We start from the raw sequence: 23,036 nt of genomic DNA, 5'->3' as shown, positions 1-23,036 counted from the left end.
GGATACTATATCTCCTAGATGACTGCATTATCGTGATATCGGACCACTGGGGCGGTGTTTTTTGTTCCACCTTATTGTAAATGTATTAAATTCTCAATCTTTTTGTTTTCTTTTATCGTCGGTTCCTTTTATGGTTCTTTGTACATTTTTCTATCTACTAAATAAATCGTATTGCCGAGTAGTTGCAAAAATGCTTAGTAGTTGGTGATATTTTGTCAATATCGGATGGCCATAATAATTGTAAAACGCTATTTTGCATACAGCTCATTCAGATTGGTTACTGATGATGTTGATTGTGCACTGAGGTACCGGACTTGGACAATTCAAGAAAGATCAAAGAAAATTTATCGAAAAATAGCAGAACACCAGGACTTGTAACTTTTTACGGAATATCGGCTACTCTTAGCCTAAAGCTCACCCTTAACCTCAAAATCATTCTCGCACCTGCCTTATAACCATAATGTAATATTCAATTTCTTTAATCATATGTAAGCAAAAATATTGTCCTTTCCAAAAACCGGCCGCACCTATCAAGGCAAGGGATGATCATCAATGTGGCACTGGCACGTGAGTACGAACGCCGTTCTGTCCGCTTCGCAATCCGAATATGGCTGCGCCCATATGGACTCGATTGTTTGTCTCTCGCGATATTACAAATATTTATAACATTTTCACGAGTTATCAAGGTATGTAAATTTACTGTCGATGATTCCGATGATTTTACCCAATAACGTTTTATTCCAGGTAATTTAGATAGGTTCCACAAAACGGTACCGGTGGAATAGTACCAGTTACCTCCTAGGGGTGGCAGCACCTCCTGGAAGTGGGGGTTTCATTGACGTCTTCATTCAATCGTCATTCATACTCCTACCTGTTGTTCAATATGGCGGACGCTTCAGTGAAAAAACCAGCGTTAGATTCATCTAATTATCAACCTCCACTCTCATTAAATGGATCTAGATTGAAAGGACAGCCCATCCAGATAATAACTGCAACTGACGACCACACATTCGAATTAAATGAAGAAGCTCTCCAAGAAATTCTATCCGATGAACGGGTTAGAGACAAATACGTCGTAATTGTATCCGTGGCCGGAGCATTTAGAAAAGGGAAATCGTTTCTACTTGATTTCTTTTTACGCTATCTCAGAGGATCGGGAGATCAGAACTGGCTCGGCGATGCTAACACTCCGTTGGAGGGATTCTCATGGCGCGGCGGTTCCGAACGAGACACAACTGGAATATTGATGTGGAGCGAGCCATTCGTGTTCAAGTTGCCGAACGGAGACGATGTCAGCCTTCTGTTGATGGATACTCAGGGCGCGTTCGATAGTCAGTCGACGGTGAAAGACTGCGCAACGGTGTTCGCGCTCAGCACGATGGTCAGCTCCGTACAAGTATACAATATATCTATGAATATACAAGAAGACGATTTGCAGCATTTACAACTATTTACTGAATATGGTCGACTCGCTTTAGAAGACAACAACAACGCGAAACCGTTTCAGATGCTTCAATTCCTCGTACGTGATTGGTGTTTTCCTTACGAAGCCCCGTTTGGCGAAGAAGGAGGTGATATAATATTAGAAAGACGTCTTCAACCGAGCGACCGACAACATCCCGAATTGCAACAAATTCGTCAACATATCCGTTCGTGTTTTCAAAAAATAAGTTGTTTCTTGATGCCGCACCCGGGTTTGAAAGTCGCTACGAATCCGCATTTCGACGGTCGTATCGCCGATATCGAACTCGACTTTCAGGAACAGTTGAAAAAACTTGTTCCAGCGCTTCTGTCGCCGAAAAATCTGATCGTCAAAGAAATCAACGGCTGTAAGGTGACGGGGAAAGAATTACTCGAATATTTCAAGGCGTACGTCAAAATCTATCAAGGCGACGAATTACCCGAACCGAAATCGATGTTAGAAGCAACTGCCGAAGCAAATAACCTCGCCGCTGTAGCAAACGCGAAAGATACGTACAACAAAGAGATGGAGAAAGTTTGCGGCGGCGACAAACCGTACATGGGTCCGCAGTTATTAGAAAGCGAACACAATCGATGCAAAAGACTCGCCACGTCGCTGTTCATTAATACAAAGAAAATGGGAGGGCCGTCGTTCAGCGAACGGTACGCGGAGAAACTCGACGTCGATTTGGATGAACTGTACGAGAACTTCGTCAAACATAACGACAGTAAAAATATATTCAGCGCAGCGCGTACCCCGGCCACGTTGTTCGTTATTATGGCCGTTTGTTATATCGTATCGGGCGTGTTCGGATTTATCGGGCTCGAATCGTTGGCTAATCTGTTCAATATTATTCTCGGATTATCAGTGGTTTTGTTCAGCGTTTGGTCGTATGTTCGTTATAGCGGGGACTGTCGCGGTATCGGTATACATATAGACAGTTTAGCGGATCATATCTGGGAAAAAGTGCTCTGTCCAATCTATATGCAGCTGTTGCAGAAAAGTATTCAGCACAAATTAGCAAACTCGGCGCTGACTTCGGGTAATAAAAAAACCAAGACTCACTGATGGACGTTTTCAATACCTATATTTAAAACCCCCCGGACTGTTTTTGCTACGAAGAACAACCTGAAGAAATCAAATTAGCCATTTTTAATCTATCAATAGCGCGATTTTATACACCCGTAAATTTACATCCGTGAAAACCGTTATTTCTAAGTACTACATCTCAGTCGCATACGCAGTACTGTCTTACTACATCTCAGTCGCATACACAGTACTGTCTGAAGCCAATTCCAGGTCGTTGTATGGTTGACTCTTGAACTCTGGAAATGGGCCAGTTAGTTTTTCAGTATTATCTATGTATTTTCACTCATTCGAAATAATGCACCTAGGTTAATAATGATTTTCACTGTAACACCCCTTATTCAATTTTGACGTCTGTAATATTCCTAGTGTTCGTTTTTCGGAAATTTGCATGCATTTTCAGTTGCGTGCTCTTTCTTATGTAAAATTTAGTTTTTTCGTTGCTTAAAGATATATTCCGTAAATATCGCTGTAATACCTAAACCTATCAATCAAGGAATGTATTGTGTAAATAGATCCTCGGGACTGGCCCAACTTAAATGATCAGAAACCAAATTCAACTTATCCGGGGACCAGTTGCATGGTCATGACTTAGATTTTAGACCTGTATAAAACCATAGCTCTATTCCACTTTTTGACATCACGACTTAACTCTTGAAGTCATGACTTTGTAACTGGGTTCTCTGGTTTTATCTTTGCTCTAGACTGTGGAATGGCCTCTTTTGTTCTTAACTTTAAATTGAAGTTTATAGACATATCATTAAGCAATCATACAGCACAGATGTGATACTGTGTCATAGTTTTTTAATTGATACAAATTTTGATGCAATAAAGACTAAGGCCGGCTTCCCGAAAAAGTTTTTTTTTATCAAAAGTATGGGCAGTTTCACGAGATCATCAATGAGAACCAAGTTTTATTCAACTGCATTAATGTAGCACTGATTTAAAATGAATAATCAACGGCAAAATTGTTATTATGTTACTCAGGGCTAATATAATTCATAATATTAGTAAATGATTAAATATTAGCTTATTGATCTCCGATGTTAAATGCAATTTACTTATATTCACTGACCCTTCGAGTAGTTTAGCTGTAGGTTAATTTTTTCCCGGTCATGTGGTTTCTATTATTATCGCTTAATTAATGTCATCATTGTAACCATTCGTTGTGCATACATTAGCTCAATATTTCGAGGGAAAATAGAAATACCGGAATTTCTCTGCCATAGATAATAACATTCTCATCGAGGAATGTGCACTGATATTATCAGACTGTTTGTAACCGGTTGGAATAGTATCCGTGCTCACTTCGCCAGAATTTCCTAAGCGTGCTAGCCTGCTGTGCATTCTTCCTTACGTTTAATCATCGGGAAAGCAATCATACATCAATTTTCATAAAATGTTATGTACAGTGCCAAACAGCTTCGTATTTATCATAATATTAGCAGTCTGTAAATTATAAATTAATCTTCATAATGTAGTATTGTTTATATTGGGTTCAGAATTGAATTAATCTCTCGACTGTGTTTGAAGTGGTGTGAGAGATGAAATTTGTTAATATTAATTTTAAGTCTGGCCTGTTGTACAATGATTGCAAATGCATGACAAATTGATACTTGTATTGCATTAGGCATATTTGAAATGGTCAGGAAAACGTCGAAATTAGCATGAAATGCATAGAACTTTCTAAATGTATGATTGGGGCTGGTTTTATAGACAGGAACGTTTCACGATTTGTCACTCATAGTTTGCTATTATTACTACATGATTTCCTGAGTTACGGATCGATAAAACTGGAACCTTTTCTAACATCAAATGGGTTTTCTATCAATTAAATCTTTTATAATGATGAAATGACCATTTTGAAATAAAAATTGTATTATTATGTGTAAGAGTATACTATGCATCAGTTGCAGCATTTTGTATATATGTATATGTATCATATAGCTTGGTGTTACCCTGACCTGTGTGGAAGAAAAGAAGGTACCTTGATTGACTTTGTTGCAATATATTAATTAGTTAATTAGAAAAATCATTCCAGTAGTTTAAGTAAGGAATCGAATAAGCATGCCGACTGCCCTGACTAATTCCTAAGGAACCGACAACGTCATGTGCTTGTTATATTGAAAGAAAGTACATTTTTGTAGATGAAATCGTTATATTTTGTATAGGATTTATCCCTTTCTGCTAGTTCAAACTGAACAGCTCAGAATGGCTTCCCATAAAACAACGGGAATAGTGACTAAACTGTTTAAGTGTACACAACAATGTTCTGATAATAAATGCAGGAAAAAATTGCAGTTACTTAGCACCAGCTTGCATACTTTTATCATGGCACCGTTTTCAACCTTGCTTACTATACAGATTTGTGGGAGCTGTTATGAGAATAAACTGTGTGTTTATCTGTTTTGTATTGATATACATGTGATTTTACTGTGGAATTTATTCAAATTGACACCAAACCCTTCAACCCAATCTTCAAAAATGATGAGAAAAAGCACCACAGAAATGTATATTGGGCTGTACCTTAAAGGGAACAAATTTGTAATGCACAGCTATGACAAAATTTTCAACCAGTGTTAATTATTTTGAGAAAGTGTTTTCGATGTATGTAATAGAGATATGGATTTATTTGTGTTTTTCTTCTATAACCATTATTCTACTAATAAAAGGTTGATTGAACGTACAATTGATATGGTAAGACTTAGTTTTTAGTGCTGCTTGCTTTTGCATCAGAGGAACATATCTCCAGGAATAGCATTCTTGCGCGCCTATTGAAGGATTATATCATTTTTTCAAAACAACAGGAAGTCAAAATTCTGAATGTGCTACCCGTAGAGCATCAATCTTTATCTATGGCTAGGAATTATTTGTCTATTTAAAGCATATATACTCATAATGTTAAGCTAATTTCAGGTCACTGATAGCTGGGAGTGGATAATTAGATATGTTCGAATTAGTACCATTACACGAGAATCGTGATCTCACAGAAGCTGCCGCCTTTATTCTAAACGAAGAATGGCCTCGTAGTTTATCTGCAAGGTTCGTAAAGAATATGTGTATTGTTTATAAGAAAATTGTTAATATAATTCGAGTCTATCTGGAATAAACTTTCTATAACTGAGTATAGGAGAACCATCGTGCAATAAATAGAACAGAAACTTGGCTTAATCTCCCTCTAACATTTAATCAATGATTCCTGCGAGTGAGAAAGAATTTTGTTCACAATTAGGCTTCATACGATACACCTATACTGGCACCCCCTAAGTTCAAGAATATCATTACAGGCTACACAGTTTAGAGAAATCATCGGCTAACTATCCGTATTCATTGGTATTGCTGAAAGATAAGGTTGTGATTGGATACAGTCGTTTGTGTCCAGTTTGTGGAATTTCATCAGCTTGTTTCGTTGAATCAGGTATTATATCATATAAATAGAAACTCCAGTGTGCTTGAACTATAGAAGTACTGCCTGATCAAAGTTCCCTGTACATTTCCAAGTGACCTTTTCCATGTGAACAGATAAGATAATTGGTGAATATTTTAATTCTTCCAGGGGTTAGAACTGAATGTTGGAGACTAAGGGTGGGAACTAAGATTTAAATGAAAAGAATACCCTCAATTGAAGTAATTGATTTTGTTTGCTGGTATTAATCATAATTTGCATGTAATTTTAGTTGTAGTTCGTAAAAGTGAAAGGGGCAAAGGTTATGGTAGAGTTCTCATGAATATGACTGAACAGCATGCAGTAATGTATGTATAACAGCTTGGTTTGGTATATCTTTACACCCTCCAATAATCATATCATTGCCAACATAAAATATTTATGAAATGATCTGATAATAGTATTAATTGTTCAGAGCAACTGACATCTCTGTTAAACAATTCAGTTTCAGTGTTGTTGTTGATATTATTTTGTAGGTTGAATTTCACAAGCTGTTATTTAACTACCCACGACAAACAGAACTTTTATCAACACCTAGGATATGAATTTTGTCAGCCAGTCGTGTCTCTTGGCAATAGCTCTCATCTGATAGCTGATAAAAAGGTTAGCATATATTCTAGCGCAGTAGACCTACTGGTAGCCACTCATTGGTTGATATGAGATTGCCAGTGAAATTTGTCAGGTGTTACTATATCTAGCTATACACAGATAATTTTACATTAGAAGTAATTTTGCCCAAAATTCTGATGGTTAATTAATGGTCCAAAAAGCGCTGAACATGAAAATTGTGGTTAATCAGAGTTGAAAATATGTCTGCACAATTTCAGTGACTCTTCTATCTTCTGGTATATAGAAGGGATGAAAATCCACCTGGACATCTGTTACTGAAACAAACATGTGTGCATAAATAATTGATATGACCATCATAACTGGCAATATCTATATATATATATATATATATTCATACATGGCTGTCTGTAGATAACAATGAGGCTTGTTATTGAGGGAATTGTCGGATAAAATAGACTCGACTTCTCTGTTTTTAGTTTGCGAATCTCTTCGTCAGCCAGAAAAATACTACAAGTTCAACCCATGAGTCGAGTGTTTCATCGCATACCAGTCGGTCGTCTACTGCTGCACCACCACCCCCACCCCCACCACCACCCCCAGTTCCATCTACTACAACAATGCTAAACAGTCATTTGATTGCCTGGATGAGAAAGATATTGAAGTAGTCATATACACAATCTTTTATATCTACAAATGTACTTAGACCCGTATGAAACTAATTTTAGAAAAGTTAGATCATTTTAACAATTAATACGTGATTATCTTTGTATTTTGTACAGAATTTTAAACTGTTATTGAATAAATCATAGTACCTGTCATGATAAAAGTGCACATAGTGACTTGTTTCTTATTTTTTCAATCCAGTCAAAAATAAGGAGTTAATGAGCCACAAGACAATGAAAGCTGTGGAAAGCCTGAGGCATCATTTGAAGCAAAGTCAACTCGCTAATTTTTGGGAAAAAAATTGCAAAGACCCTGATTTGTGCTTCATTTTCACAAAAGTCTGATCGAATTACAAGTTATTTGAAAAGTTTGTCAGAAGTGTTGATCAGCACATTATGAAATAATCAAAATTTATTGGTCCCGTGCGATCTGAGGCAAGTGCAAACTACAGTGTTAGTAATCAATGTAGAGAAAATAATCAATGTAGAGTGCAAACACCCGTAGTCCTCTCCTCAACAAAAATAGAAACTAAGATTGAAATTTACCCCTTTAGAAATAAGTCTTTTATAGACAAAATTGTCAGTTAAGTAGTTTCAACGCTGTTTTAAGAGTCCAGCCCCAAATGACACATAATTTGTCCACTTCGACCGTTCAAAGACAATTCTCAATTAGGTATATATGTTTTTGGTTTTGATCACCAAAATTGCTAATAAGTGCTTACTTTTGCTTAAGCCTCACTACTACAAACCATATGAGGATTTATACACAAGTCCAGAAGACCCCCAGTACCTTTACCTAATCATTTATTTGAAAGAGAATGAAATAAAAACTCTTGAGTTATTCTAATATAACCCCTCGGATTTTTCAAGACAAAGTATTCACCCAGCCTATGAAATACAATAGTAGGGTTAACCTATAGCCACTATAAAATATTGCATCAGTATTAATTTGTCATACATGCTTCACAAAGAAAGATATTTATTCGGTGACAGCTGGGCTGTTACACACAATTTTCGGTGAAAAAGTAAATATTTATCTCGATCCTATCAATATGTTCGTATTTTATTTGATTGCCAATATAAATGACATGGGCATGTCTTGAGGGGCTTTTTTCGGGACTACATGTATTTATTTTCCTATGTTCCTCATGTACTTGTGGTCCAAAATGCAGCGATACTATGGACACGTTAAACTGACAACAGAAATTAAAATTAGTTAACTATTAATTGCTTTTATTATTTTTAGAGGCAAATCTTCACAAATTAAAGTTGTAGCACATTTTTAAAGAGAAAGAATATTTTCTGTTTTTTTAATGTACAATGGGTAGGATGAAACACCGAGAACAAATTATAGTTCATAACACAAACTAATAATTAGTTGCAAGAATCAAAAATACAGCTCCATCTAAGATCATGTATACTCACGTGAAATTAATTAGCTTCAATCAATGTTCGTAACATTTTCAAAGGTTTTCCAAACGAACCTATCCGGATACCTACATTTATACAACTCAGATGGAACTGTATCCATTAGCACTCGACAACATCTTAAAAAAGACTGCTATTCCTGATTTCAACTTGTATCGAATATTTTAATTCTTTATTACACGTTTGCTATGGTTTGTATGATTTCAAATACCATCATCGTCTCTGTACATACAAATGTTATTATGGCTGCTGAACCGGAGTGTGCAGATTCTTCTTTTGTGCATTACAAATACAGTTTATTATGACAATATCATAAGCCTCTTTTGTTCTTTCACATGGCTTTCTGGATACATAGGATTACCCATATACAATCTGAGCTCATAAAGAATGATACATGCATGACGAGAGGTTGTTCCAAGTAACGAAGTAACATTTCTTCATATTTTCACAAATTCCCAAACTCAATCAAAAAAATCAATCAACTTGATCACAATAATTATTCAAACATTAAACATAATATGTATTCCATCCTGTTTTGAATTTGATTTTTACGTGTAGCACGACCTTCGTGAATCGAAGATCCATTTAATATAACAAATATAGTGTGATGAACATGAAGCTACCGAGTACAGAATTGATCTGAATGTTATATGAACAATGACTACTAGGTACCCAAGAGTAACAGGACACTGACAAAGCCTTTATCTACAATATCAAATACTGATGTATTTTATATACAGTGACATTGAAACCATAGAAAAGTTGCCTAGTAAACTACTACATGGGTAGGACAGGTTTCAAAAGTCCCAGTCACCAGACGTCCCGTCAGATGAGTACATTTAGACAAGACTATTTCCAGTTTAATGGATACACATACAACACGTACATAACACAGGAAAGCCATCACAGAATGAGATGGCCATGATAAAAATAAACCTTCAAATACTTAACAAAATAACCTTTACAGAAAATGAAAATGCATAATAGCATTTGACAAGATGACACAATATGATTTTGATAATGTTGTTTCTGCACGCACAGAATTTCAATATAGATATACAGTTACCATATATTGATAATAGCTGGACTATTCTTATGTATATTAATGTACAAGAACAGATAGAATGAAGGATTGAAAAATACTATTCGTATTATGTATGTGAACAATAAATAATAATAACAATAATAATATTATAGTAGTAATGTGGAGATAATGGAAGCTATTGAAACAGTTGCAGTTAAGAGTTGTCAAAAAACTGCCCAATAAATTGTATGCCATCATCATAATGTCTTCTTGAGTTCTTCTTTGAATTTCATGGCTCTTTTTTCCAACACAATTGATTTCTCTGATGGAAGAGTCGAGTCTTTTTGTAAAGCACATATCACATATTTCCTGAATAGAACTAATCAATAGTTTCTAGAAGACAAAGCCACATCGCAAGGATGAATCCACCTTAGAGAGCCTCTTCTCCGGTAATGCAATATTTGATGCCATCATCGCCACCACCACCAATTCAGTACTTTTTAAAAATGTTTTGTATGCAGTCTTTGCTTGAAAAATGTACACAATGTACATGTATATACATATATATACAAATGCTTGAACTAACAAATCTTTGATTGTACATTCTTTATTATACACTCAACTTTACGAGTTGGTTGCAGTTACATAGGATATAAGGTTATATTGGAATATGTTCCATACATTTTTTTTGTATTTACAAAATTTCTTTGATTTAGCCCGAATCAACATTTCTAATCTTGTAGCTTCCCTGTTCGTCATATAAGCTCAAGCTGCACAGGCTAATCAGTAAAATTACATGTATATTTCATTTGAACATTATACTGAGATAGGTAGGAATTGTAGGCTTTCGACTCCAAAATATAATGAACATTGCCATCAGATATCAGCGCTAAAATTTGGTGAAATCTTCAAAATGTGTTCAAAAATACACATCAACATAATGTAATTCAATTGGATTCATATCGATAATCTCTCATATATAATCAAACAGCAGTGATAAAAGTGAATGAAACCAAGCAGTAAAATAATTTTTCAGCACCTCGGTTAAATAGACGAAGTCACCAGCAATATTGAAAAAGAAAGATCGCTTGGTATTGAATGGTCAAGGTCTCAAGTCGAAGGTTGGAAATACTCATAAAAAGAGTATACTTAAGCAACTTGCTTTACACTCAATCGCTCTAAGGTATAACGTGGTCAGCTTGCTGGGTAAATTCCCAAAACAAGGGAAGGAAGTTACAAGAAGGGCCTCTGGATAAGCAGTATACGCTTTATACAATCCATTCTCTTCTCGTATCTATATTCTCCCATGAATATTAGGAAGCACATCCTGCAGTAGCTCACAACATACCAGGCATCTTCATGTCTAACTAATATTTCACTACCAAAAATTAATAAACACATTGTTATAGAATCCTTACTCAATCTTTCATTATCTATGCCATAGCGTGCAATGCATACCCATATAACATACACTGTGTTGAATCAATCTACCAGTTCCTTACCTCTTCCACTGAATCTAAGGTAAGTGTATCGTAACAAGTTGTCAATAGCACAAGAACCATCCAATACTAGCAATCTAAACATGCATTTTCAACTGCAGCCAATTTCACCCAAATTACAGGTGACTTGCATCGAATAACATAAAACATAAAAATAATTTCATATCTACTATACATAACTATAACAAATTAACAATGATGATTCTAGTTTAAGTAAATGCATTCAATCGATTATGATTGAGATGAAAAAATTATTCAATAGCAAAAAAACATAATATAGCATCCAAACACAAAATCCTGAATATTTCCTATAGTTACCCCATTTAGATAAATGAATGAATAATTGAGTAAACGAAAGATTTCCTAAGACACAGGATTGAGATCTTATATTATGCCACCTGGTACCCGTCACCTTCCAAAAAGTGTGCAATTTAAATAGATGTAGAGTAAATAAGTTACAATGATTTGCTATGGGAGAATACTTCTTTCAGTTAGTTCATAGATTGTGGAGACTTCGTGATGAATCAGAAATTGTTAAACCATGAAAATGGCATAGACTTCATCTCACTTTACCGCTAGTTGATTCTTTCCATGTTTATGATTTCCAAATTGCTTAAAAGAATGGAGTATCTTTGGAAATTAAGTCAGTACCATTATCATAAGGAGTATTCTCTCAATTGAGGTTCTCATCCAGAGATTCATTTTCCATTTTTCATAAAAATGACTAGAATAAATCTGTTGATTTTCTCTGTATCACATGCACCAATATTCACAAATTATTTCCAGATTATTTTAGTTTTGAATACAAATCTCTGTTTACAAGTTGAATACAGAGTCAAATACAACACAATATGTTAATGGCTATAAACTATCACAAAGAAGGCAAAGTCTACATGGTAAGCTTGGATAGATAGTTCCCAGTCATACTACACAGCAAAAAACAGGCCAAGGAAGAGTCTAACATAACATCAATAAATCACATATATCTTGATTATGATTATGAAAAGTATGTACCGGTATATCTGTTGAGGCCTCTATATGATCATAGTTGAAAGTGGGTATTGAAAGTTGGAACTGCCAACTCAAAGCTTGTAAGAATCTTACCAAACCGTCAGCGGGTAAAGCAGCGTGTTAGGGTTATTACAATAAAGCATATAATTTGATAGATCTTTTTGTCTTGCATTTTAAACACTATGTGTACATGACAGAGTGAGGTGAGAATAGAATATAGAGCTAACATCGACTGAAGATAAAGAAAAAAGACATTTATGAAGCATGTACTATATGCACATTCATGGGATATATTTCAGCAAAACAAAGTTGACAAATTCGTCATGCTCTCTGGAAGACTTACGGGAAATCACTAGCAGGTTCCGGCAACACGAAGCACACTTCTTTATATGTATTTGAATATATGTATATACATATGGAGCACTAAATCACATGTCAATAACCATATAGAGGCCAAAAACAGTCGATAATCGGTTCATTTGGATTTTTGTACAATAAATGATACAATAGTTATTACTGCAGGCTTCAAATTGAAGGTGTAATATGACTGCTCCAAACTCATCGCCAATGTAAAACTAACTTTTGATGATATTATGAAGTTTCTTTCTCGGACTGAAACTTGAGATCAACAATAAAACATTGCACAACTACTCTCTTCAATGGAAGATGAAAAACCTCACATATGAATGATCGATCGATAACTCTCGTGGCCTAATTGCGATAACCTCAAGACGACTATCCAAAAAATCGTGGAAGCCGGCGTCTCGTAATGTAACCATAGTAACCATAAAACCATGTCCAACAATGATACGTTTGCTCATCTTTTGGAATACTGATTTAAATAAATGTCTCTAAAAAGAACCATTCTATAACAAACAATTCACAAGACGTATATAGAGAGATAGAGAGAGAAGGGGTTATTAATGCACGTAATGGATGTATCATCCATTTTCTCTCAATTATGTAATGAGTACAGTTCCCCCTCAGTAGTTGCAGAGTCCTTTCCGGCTAACACTTATATAACCGCGTGAAATATTAGAAATTACGCATCTGTGTTAATGTCTTTTTTGTCCACAAATGAGTACGAAACGGTTGAGGGAAACCCTGACACACAACATCTTATCACCTTTACTTATCACCTAGGTATCAATCAGCACATCGGGGGTCGCGCATCGCTCAACTATTTTCTAATTTTCTTCTAACTTCGCTTGCAATGCGCTTTTTGCTCTGCAATCAACAGTAAACAAGCATATTTACCTACTTATTGATATATGAAAATTGCATCCGCCGCAATCATGACACGAAAAAAATCAAAATCAAATCCTTTTGATCCTGCGATTCCACTGAATAATGGCCCATGAAGGTTAGACCTTTCTCTGAAGCCTCAGCCTAATGTATATCGACAGAATTTGTCAGATTTGGTGACTTATTCAAAACTGAGCATTACGTGGAAATCACAGTACATCATTCAGATCACCACAAAAAAACATAACACTATAAAACCACAGACTAAATCAATTTCTTCAATTCTACTTGGTTATTATAATGTTGTTCAAGTGCTTTCCTAAGGCGCAGGACAAACACTATACAGATATAATATTTCCAAGTAATCCACACAAGCCAAAAGGTATCTTTCCAATGTAACACAAATTTTTCGGAGCTCAAATGATTACTTATGGTTTTATAGTGATAAGTATATCGAAGCTTAGGGAGCAAATACTGATTAGAGATGTTCAACTTAAAAGCTACCATTTTAAGGGCACCTACCCCAGCGAAACATTTATTTATGAAGATAGAATCATTTTTTTACCCAACAGACTGATGACAAGTGGTTCATGAATAAATAAATCCTTGTGAGTTCATGTCATGTGAATTCCTTCTTATATATTTGATAAAACATCACTAAACCATCAAACCTGAGTCATGAAAAAGAACCACTTATCAATCATCCCATAGGTAACAAGATTATCAATCAGAATGAAGAAGCTATGTTTATATATGTATATATAGCTTCAGATGAGATGATTTTTTTTACATTTAAAATTACGTAGATTTCACACCACAAGTTGGACCACCAGACAATACTGAAATAAATATACATGGTTATATATCATAGGAGAGAAAGATAATAGCTCGAAATAAAGGAAAATATCATAAACATAATATTTGAAATAAAGGTGATGCTTGCTTCAGATATATTGAAGCCGAGACATGTATGGTTTTCACATTTTAAGGCGAGTTTGCACCAAAATCTCCTGATAACTCAGGCAAGGTGATTGACAGCAATCAAAAATGAATCTTTGGCTGTAGCATAATGGCCCGTCTTACACTGATTGCTTAGAAAAAACGATTCATGTAATCAAGTGGTATGAAGGAGTGTTGGTCAGTACATGTCCAGTCCTTACAATACAACTGCCTTTGAAGCGGGTGAAAAGTGTAAGAGAAAATTCAGCTGTGGCAGCCACATTGAATTTTGTCAGTGAATCTGCTGCCCTTCAGTGTGGACAGATTGGTGAAACAATAGCCGTGTTCACGCTACAGAACTTTCTTAATTCAATCCATTCTAATTAAAAATGGAACAAGCATTCACTCCAGCGAAAAGTCCGTCCTAAATTGGCCCATTCTATATAGGAACTAACCAATTTAAGCCGCGATCACACTGAGATGACTTGGTCCGAGCCGAATAGGCACAGACTAGGCCAGAGTCAAATTCGGCCCGTGCCAAATTAGATAGCGCGCTCGCTCGACAACCACTCACTTGATACTAAATAATGCTTAAAGCAAAGTAAGTCATTTCCAGAACCAGTCGCAATTCAAATACGATCATTTGGCTCAGGCATGGTCCGACGTGTGAACCATTGTTTTGGCCCAAAAACGCTTGTGTGATCACAGTTATTGATTTGGTCCATTCTAACTAGGTCTGTCCCAGCTTGGAGCAATCAGTCTGATTACTCCAAGGTTCCAGGTACTGGCCAAATTATAACAGGCTAACTAGCAATAGTGTGAACATGGTTCAAGTCAGTGACCTGATGGTTGTCACACCAGCTTATTGGTGTAAATATGTCTTAAAGGGAATCCTACCTGGTATGGGTCAGGAGGTGAGGCAAAAAGTGATTATTCATATTCTAAACAGAACGGTTTAAGACTTATGATAACAGGAACAAATGAGAGAAAATCTGTAAATAAGGACAGTGATTTATGTCAACATGAAATATCTACAATAATAGAATATTCCAATAACCGTATCTATTTGCCGGTATTCAATAATTCAAATGATGGAAACGAAGAAACCGCTTTATGAGTAACACAAATTTGAAATAAGTCAGAAATAATGAATGACTTAATGATTATGATAATATGTGTTACACAACATAATGCAAACAAATATTTTAAGAACAAAGGAGGAATAATATGATTTGATTAATCAAAAATGTACATATTGGTAAGAACAGAGGATAGTAACATAGGTGACAATAGACCGGTGTTCCCCAAAGCTTTCTTACATAGAGCACGAAACAACAGTATCTCACAAGTCTCTAGCACCGGGGAATCATATAATTAACGATTAATTCTTGGAACTTTAATATCTTAAGAATTAAACATGCCAAAGCTATGTATCACTAAGGTATGATAAGGACATTTTGGATTCAAGGCATCTCGGATGGAGGGATTTCCAATATAAAGTTGTGGCACTCTAAGGTAATCAGATATTGAAGAGCTCTTCAAGTAAACCGAGGGGAACACTGAAAATAAAGGCATATAACGCATGTTAACAACCTGGGAGGTGGTTTGACTTCTGTTCTGTCTGATAGTGGCGGACTCCAAGAGCTTGCTGCTGGCTTTCCGTGGGATGTTCCATAACTAGATATATGAGATAAATGAGATAGCTGAATCAGTATCACTAGTTCCAATGGATTTATGTCCCTTTTAAAACATGCAGGATCGTAGATCAGCACGCGGAATGTAAAAACGCATCGCGCATACGCAGGTTACATCTATGTACACAACAAACCCTCATATCTATTTTATCAGAGATCAACATTACCACACCAAACCCTTCACTATTATCAGTAATACGTAGAAGAGATGTTCATACGATTCATTAATGGTCAACTAAGAAAATTCATCCATTTGATTAGGAGAGTTTAGCAAATTGTAGCTCATAATCTAGCATCAATTTTTACTTCATCCGCATATGGAGATTCATCTTCTGAATGCCACTGTCAGTGCAGTGGAACATGATATCAGCATCTGTTATACATTCAAATGTACAATTTACACTGATGGCTCATTCACATTAGTCCATTACCTTTCTTTATATGATATCAACAGTAACATATGAATATGATGCCTCTCATGGGGCATGTAATACAGAGTTATTATCATATTATACATGTACATCTATGATTGGCCCTTCTTCTACAAACATGCATTGTAGAACAGCGACCTGTATCAAGGAGTTGTTTGGAGACTGGACATTGTTTGTTAGATGGATTGAAACAGTTAGGTAGGAGAGAACAAGTATTCATGATAAATCGAGATGTATTTAATTTAGGTGCTAGGTTTGGTGGAGACAGTTGACTCGATGTTTAATGTGCAAGGAATGGTAGAGTACAGAGAAGAACGCAGCGGTCATTTTGGAGCACAAGCGATGGTAGCTAGCTGGCGCTTTGGTCAGGGCTCATGCGAGGGTCACATAGTGTGAACATTGTAAGTGTGGTAGCTTTTAAGTGAATACCCCGATTAAATGAAAAATTCTGAGCAGTGCGCTTGTGGAGAGCATTCATTAGATTGTATACTTAGATACATCTATATAGGGGTAGAGTAGCTGAATGAATGAAAACCTACTTTTCAAATTAATCACTAAAATTGAGTTTTCACCATTGATCTCAAACAATTTCAAAGATTTATAAGTACAATCATTCAACCAAAGCATAATAAATATGCACGATTTATCTCAAGATTTACTGAATACACATTTTGTTTCAAAACTTATCTATCTATAACTGATATCATTGAATGTGTCGACATGCAAAACCATGCTTACTTTGTTATTTTGGCATGCATTATACATGATTTTAATAACCAGGATGAAAGGAAGAATGATAATTTTCAATCAATGATTTTCAATATGAAGTTTTCTGGAAAGCTGCAGTTTACTTGTATATCATGAATACATCATGTGATCTGATTTTGGAGTACATTTGGATTTTGTCTGGTTCTACATGTATCGGAATACTAGATACATCATAATTTGGCTGCAAGAGAAATACCAACTATGAAATTACTAAACCTAATGTCAACTAGACTAAGTATCGGGTACATAATATTAATAATGATAATAATAATAGTAATAATAATAATAATAATGCTAATCTGGAAGAAATTGGTAGTTGGTCTTATGTCGGTAGTGCATTTATGGTTTGGAATGAGGTCTGCGGGAAGTTCATCAGCAAAAGAGTGCGATCAGGATGATTATGGTTGCTAGGTTACATTTTGAGTCTGCATTCCACGATTAGATGAATTTACTTAATTTATTTATCTAAGTAGTTACCAATGTCATCTGACCATGCAAACATGAATTAGAAGAATATGCAACATCGCATGATAATGCGATGGCAAACCATCTCGGAGAAAGCTGAAGTTATATTCAAAAAATCAACTCCATATCAAAAACAGCTCTCTCCGATACAAACGTTAAAATGAAATCTAATATAGGACCTAGAAGATTATCAACCATTCTCATGCTCATAATTGTGTCAATTATCAATAATCAATACATGAAAAATACACATGAAATGCAGCTCCTCTAAAATAATCATTGTTAAGGTACATAAATAATATTAATAATGATAATGATAATAATAATACTAATGATAGTAATCATCACTGTAAGTTAACAAGCATAAAGTGAAGGACGCACACTCTTTAACACAGATCCGGTATTAGATTTTGTTCCACTATCAGGGAAAAACGTCGAAATGGTTTCAACTGGATAAAGAGTGTTAACAATAATCATCGATTAACAGTGCAACAATACAAGCAATTAATGTTGATAAATCGAGCGAAGACTGATGTGTGTGAGCAGCAGTAAGGATCTTGTTTATATGAACGAACGGTGCAGCGTCATGGTCCACCTATACTTAAACTTGGTAATTTTGGCATGATGGACCTGGCTGTCTGGAAATGGACCATACACAAAACATGCGTTATTATGTGCAATCAATAATTTCATAAGCAAAACTAACGACATATTATCATTTTTAAGAATTATGTAAAATATCTCATGAGTGTCAATAGTTTTGCTAAATAAAAGTATATATATATCATATATTTATATCATATATCATAACTGTAAAATAATTAGTGAGAAAGGCAGGCGAGACAGAAGGACAGTTGAAGGTCCAGAGGCAGTGAGTCAATGAAACTATCATTTCCCATACACCATAATCTGATAAAACCTATAGCTCCAGAAAAAAAGTTAGATAAGTTTGACGTCAGAGGTGTATGGAAGCCGATACCATGAAATCAAAATGGCTGCCATGCAGTGTAGTGAATATTTACTTCCCATCATCTCCATGATATGAAAAAAAATAGCATGAGGTCAATTTCATCAGTTTCGATGTCAGTAACATATATAGTGTTACCATCCGCAGGAAAAATCTTAAAGTCCATTGTCTTATATACTCAAAACAACATCTCAGAAGATTTTTGTCAAGTCACACTGCATTCACTGCAGAAATTTTGAAGTATTGGATGATATCATCACAAATATGCTGAACAAGTATTTACAAGCAACCCTATACAGACAGTGCCTCTTTGATAGGGACAATAGATCATATAAATTAAGCTACGCATAAGATAACAGTTCTACTAATCATTTACATGGTATTTGTATCCGATGACCTCATACAATCCAGCCCCTCAGCACTAAATCTCTAGGATTCCAGATGAGGAATCCTCACACACAGAGCCTTGCTATTTAGTTGTGGGCTGGATATAATATGTGTAATAATGGCTATGTTCCTATATGATATAGAAGTTGAATCATTCTCTAAGAGATGCTAGGCCTAGAACAGCGGTGTACAGAGGTTATGCATCATTCTACAGCAATGGTGTCCATCACCAACATTGTCGAATGAACAGTTTGAACCAAGTCGCATGATAAGAGTATAGAAGAATGTGCATGAAGATCATGATAAGTGTATTGATGGGCATGATGCATATACTTTGTACAACTGAGGAGTATGGTCTATAAAGCAATTAGAATATATATATACACATTTATTAAATAGATATATACATATATTATTAGCAAAATGCGCGCGTAAGGACCAGAAAGCCAACATGATTTACGCAGGTGCGACGAGACATTGTCCGCATGCACTTAAGCGCCCTCTATATATGCGTACACTAGATTAGTTATCGCTTATTGTGTCTAGTGGTTGACCTAAGCTAAGAAGTATTGGCTATTCAATATGACCAAATAACAACACATCACCAAATTTCAGTAAAAACAATACCTATAACGATACTGTATGTAATGGTATACATAGTACATGTGCATTCACCAGGTACATTAATGTACGTACTTTCACATAAAATTATTACTTTGTACATGTAGGAAACTAGGTCAAACACAGATATGGTATCAAAGGGTACATATGGTTAAAGGTATACTTCAATTGGATACGCCACCAGTCATTCTATGGTATAGGAGGTTAAGTATAGAAGGAGGTAAAGGAGAAACTGCGTTACCATTCGAAAATGTCTCAAATTGCATGATGAAGTGGTCAATCAGGTGACTCCTGTTTCTTCAGTTTGTAACGAGATGATTACAATGTATAGAGGAGGCTTGAGATACATGTTATGACTCTTGCGGTGCTGACTACTATAGTGCAGAATTTACATTATATTCTTTTTTAATGGTGGTTGTTATAGATAGCAGATTCATTTAATATAGTAAAGTATACTATAGCATAGTGAAGTGTAGTATAGTATAGCACACTGTAGATTATAAAGTATAGTATAGATTAGCAGAGTAGAGAATTTAGTGAACTTCATAACCATGACAACATAAGAAATGAAAATAAGAGCGCAAAAAATCTTTAAAAGCACAAAATATGTTGATAATATGTAATGAAACTAAAAATGTGTGGTGAGGTATATATATATATATATATATATATATATATATATATATATATATATATATATATATATATATATATATATATATATATATATATATATATATATATATATATATATATATATAATATATATATATATATATATATATATATATATATTATATATATATATATATATATATATATATATATATATATATATATATATATATATATATATATATATATATATATATATATATATATATATATATATATATATATATATATATATATATATATATATATATATATATATATATATATATATATATATATATATATATATATATATATATATATATATATATATATATATATATATATATATATATATATATATATATATATATATATATATATATATATATATATATATATATATATATATATATATATATATATATATATATATATATATATATATATATATATATATATATATATATATATATATATATATATATATATATATATATATATATATATATATATATATATATATATATATATATATATATATATATATATATATATATATATATATATATATATATATATATATATATATATATATATATATATATATATATATATATATATATATATATATATATATATATATATATATATATATATATATATATATATATATATATATATATATATATATATATATATATATATATATATATATATATATATATATATATATATATATATATATATATATATATATATATATATATATATATATATATATATATATATATATATATATATATATATATATATATATATATATATATATATATATATATATATATATATATATATATATATATATTTATGATTACAGTACCATTAATAACGAATATGGATCTAGTTAGATAGAATGAATATGTGAAAATTGCACGGGTAATGGATGTTCACACCATGTGACCCTCAATGGGTGTGTTGCATAGATGTAAGGTAAAATATATAGACATATGCAGGTAAATTATAAATTTATGTCCTGTAGAAAAAAAGCACATATGTATTAGATTGCATTAGTTCAGGTCAGCATTCTAAAAGATTCAATATTACGTAATGAATACATGATTCTAGTAATACTCAATATACTGTACACGAACTCTTTTAATGTGTACTGTAAGGTCCATAATTATCTTAGATTTTCAGTTTCTTTTAAGATCTTGTAATCAACACCAAATCGCCAATTAATTGTATAAAAAATGGAAATAAATAGCATGTTATAAACAAATAACATAACATAGAAAGAAGTTTAAAAAAACAATCAAAATTCAAAATGCAAAATTGCAAAAGAAAGCAAAGAAAACTTTATTTTGAAACAAACTGTTAAATGATGTGTTTTAAAGTAGTTTTAATTTTATGACTAGATATTTAGGATAATAGCCAATTTTCAATGTTACTGTATTATGCATTCGCAAAAATTTATTTTCGGGGAGGATTTACAATGTACAGTTTAAAAGAGTGAACTCGCGGAGTTGAAGAAAGTTCTACTTTATCTGCAAAGTAAATTGTATTCACGTAATTAATAATTTAGCTTGGACCTACAAATTTCAATGAAGAATGAATGAACGAGATATATGCACATTTTTAATCAATTGATTCAAAACGACGGTTCAAAATTCGTTTTCCTAAACAATTATATTGATAGAGTAATCAACATGGCAAAGCTGTGAGGCAAAGCAGTAAAAAGAATAATTTGATAAGTTATAGATAGATAGATATATATATATATATATGAATATGTATAAATAAAAAAGTAATGTATTGTAATGCATAATGTTGAGCTACCTGGCGATTGTTTTATCATCAATAACTAAAATTTGGCAACATATTCATGCAAGTATTTACAACTGAAAATCTATATTATATGTTAAACGATCTAATTGCATTTTTTAACGTTTACTTGAAATAATGATTTATACACACTTTTGGTTTAGTACAGGCTTATAAAAGCCAATACTTGATATACATATATACATATCAAATTCTTCAGAATGAAGATGTCGAGAACAACAAATATAAACTGATTGATGCTATTAAATACGTGGTAAGTATATATGTATACTATATATATATATTTTCATTCATACAGATATAACATATGTATGTACATTAGTAGAGTAGTATATATTTTGACATTTTATGTCCTTGTGCGAATTTTTTTTTTTCATACACATACATGCTTGTTATAGAATGGTTTTTAAGGTTCACTCTGTCGTAGGTATTATATATTAGGTGCTGATTCAACCAATCGAAACCCATTTTACCTTTAATATTCATTCTATTGGTTAATTGATAAATTAATGATTAATATTATAAGAGCAGTTCATCACATGCGAGACTGTCGATTTCAAATATTAAGTTTTGGAAGAGCTTTTTTATCCTGTCTCGAATATGGAACTGTTAACTATCTGAATTTTAGAAGTGTAGTGTGGATAAAAAATACAACAGTTAATACGCCTTTGTACGGACACGGTTACCACGGTTACAATACAGCATTTTCTGCAGTCTTGAGGGTTACACTGCAACCAACCACAAAACAGGACGGTTGTTGATTGGGTGCCGGAGTGACTCGAGGCTACGGTGAACAATACACAACACAAGCACAAATTATCACTTCATTTTAC

The 23,036-nt window shown here is 33.6% G+C and overlaps 3 protein-coding genes across 3 annotated transcripts in view; 2 read left to right on the top strand and 1 right to left on the bottom strand.

The window, feature by feature from the left end:
• The first annotated feature begins 881 nt into the window (after positions 1 to 881).
• LOC141901582 (atlastin-2-like) lies at positions 882 to 5,576 on the top strand. Its single transcript, XM_074788912.1, has 2 exons — positions 882 to 2,504; positions 5,465 to 5,576. Exons 1-2 carry the CDS (start codon positions 884 to 886, stop codon positions 5,470 to 5,472), a joined length of 1,629 nt encoding a protein of 542 aa, XP_074645013.1. The 5' UTR covers positions 882 to 883; the 3' UTR covers positions 5,473 to 5,576.
• Positions 5,577 to 6,108: 532 nt separating this feature from the next.
• On the top strand, positions 6,109 to 7,346 carry LOC141901590 (uncharacterized). Its single transcript, XM_074788925.1, has 4 exons — positions 6,109 to 6,133; positions 6,226 to 6,301; positions 6,470 to 6,596; positions 7,040 to 7,346. The coding sequence occupies exons 1-4, from the start codon at positions 6,118 to 6,120 to the stop codon at positions 7,226 to 7,228; spliced, it is 408 nt and encodes a 135-aa protein (XP_074645026.1). The 5' UTR covers positions 6,109 to 6,117; the 3' UTR covers positions 7,229 to 7,346.
• A 2,680-nt stretch (positions 7,347 to 10,026) lies between these two features.
• The window catches only part of LOC141915528 (regulator of G-protein signaling 7-like), a 59,962-nt gene continuing 46,952 nt past the window's right edge, over positions 10,027 to 23,036 (bottom strand). Inside the window, exon 17 of the mRNA XM_074807095.1 lies at positions 10,027 to 13,414. Within this exon, the coding sequence (XP_074663196.1) occupies positions 13,364 to 13,414 (51 nt within the window). The 3' untranslated portion in view covers positions 10,027 to 13,363. The remainder of the gene's footprint in view (positions 13,415 to 23,036) is intronic.

Source organism: Tubulanus polymorphus, chromosome 1 (assembly GCF_964204645.1).
Source record: "Tubulanus polymorphus chromosome 1, tnTubPoly1.2, whole genome shotgun sequence".
NCBI lineage: Eukaryota > Metazoa > Nemertea > Palaeonemertea > Tubulaniformes > Tubulanidae > Tubulanus > Tubulanus polymorphus.
Note: the sequence above shows the minus strand (reverse complement) of the source record. Positions and strands in the feature narration are given on the sequence as shown.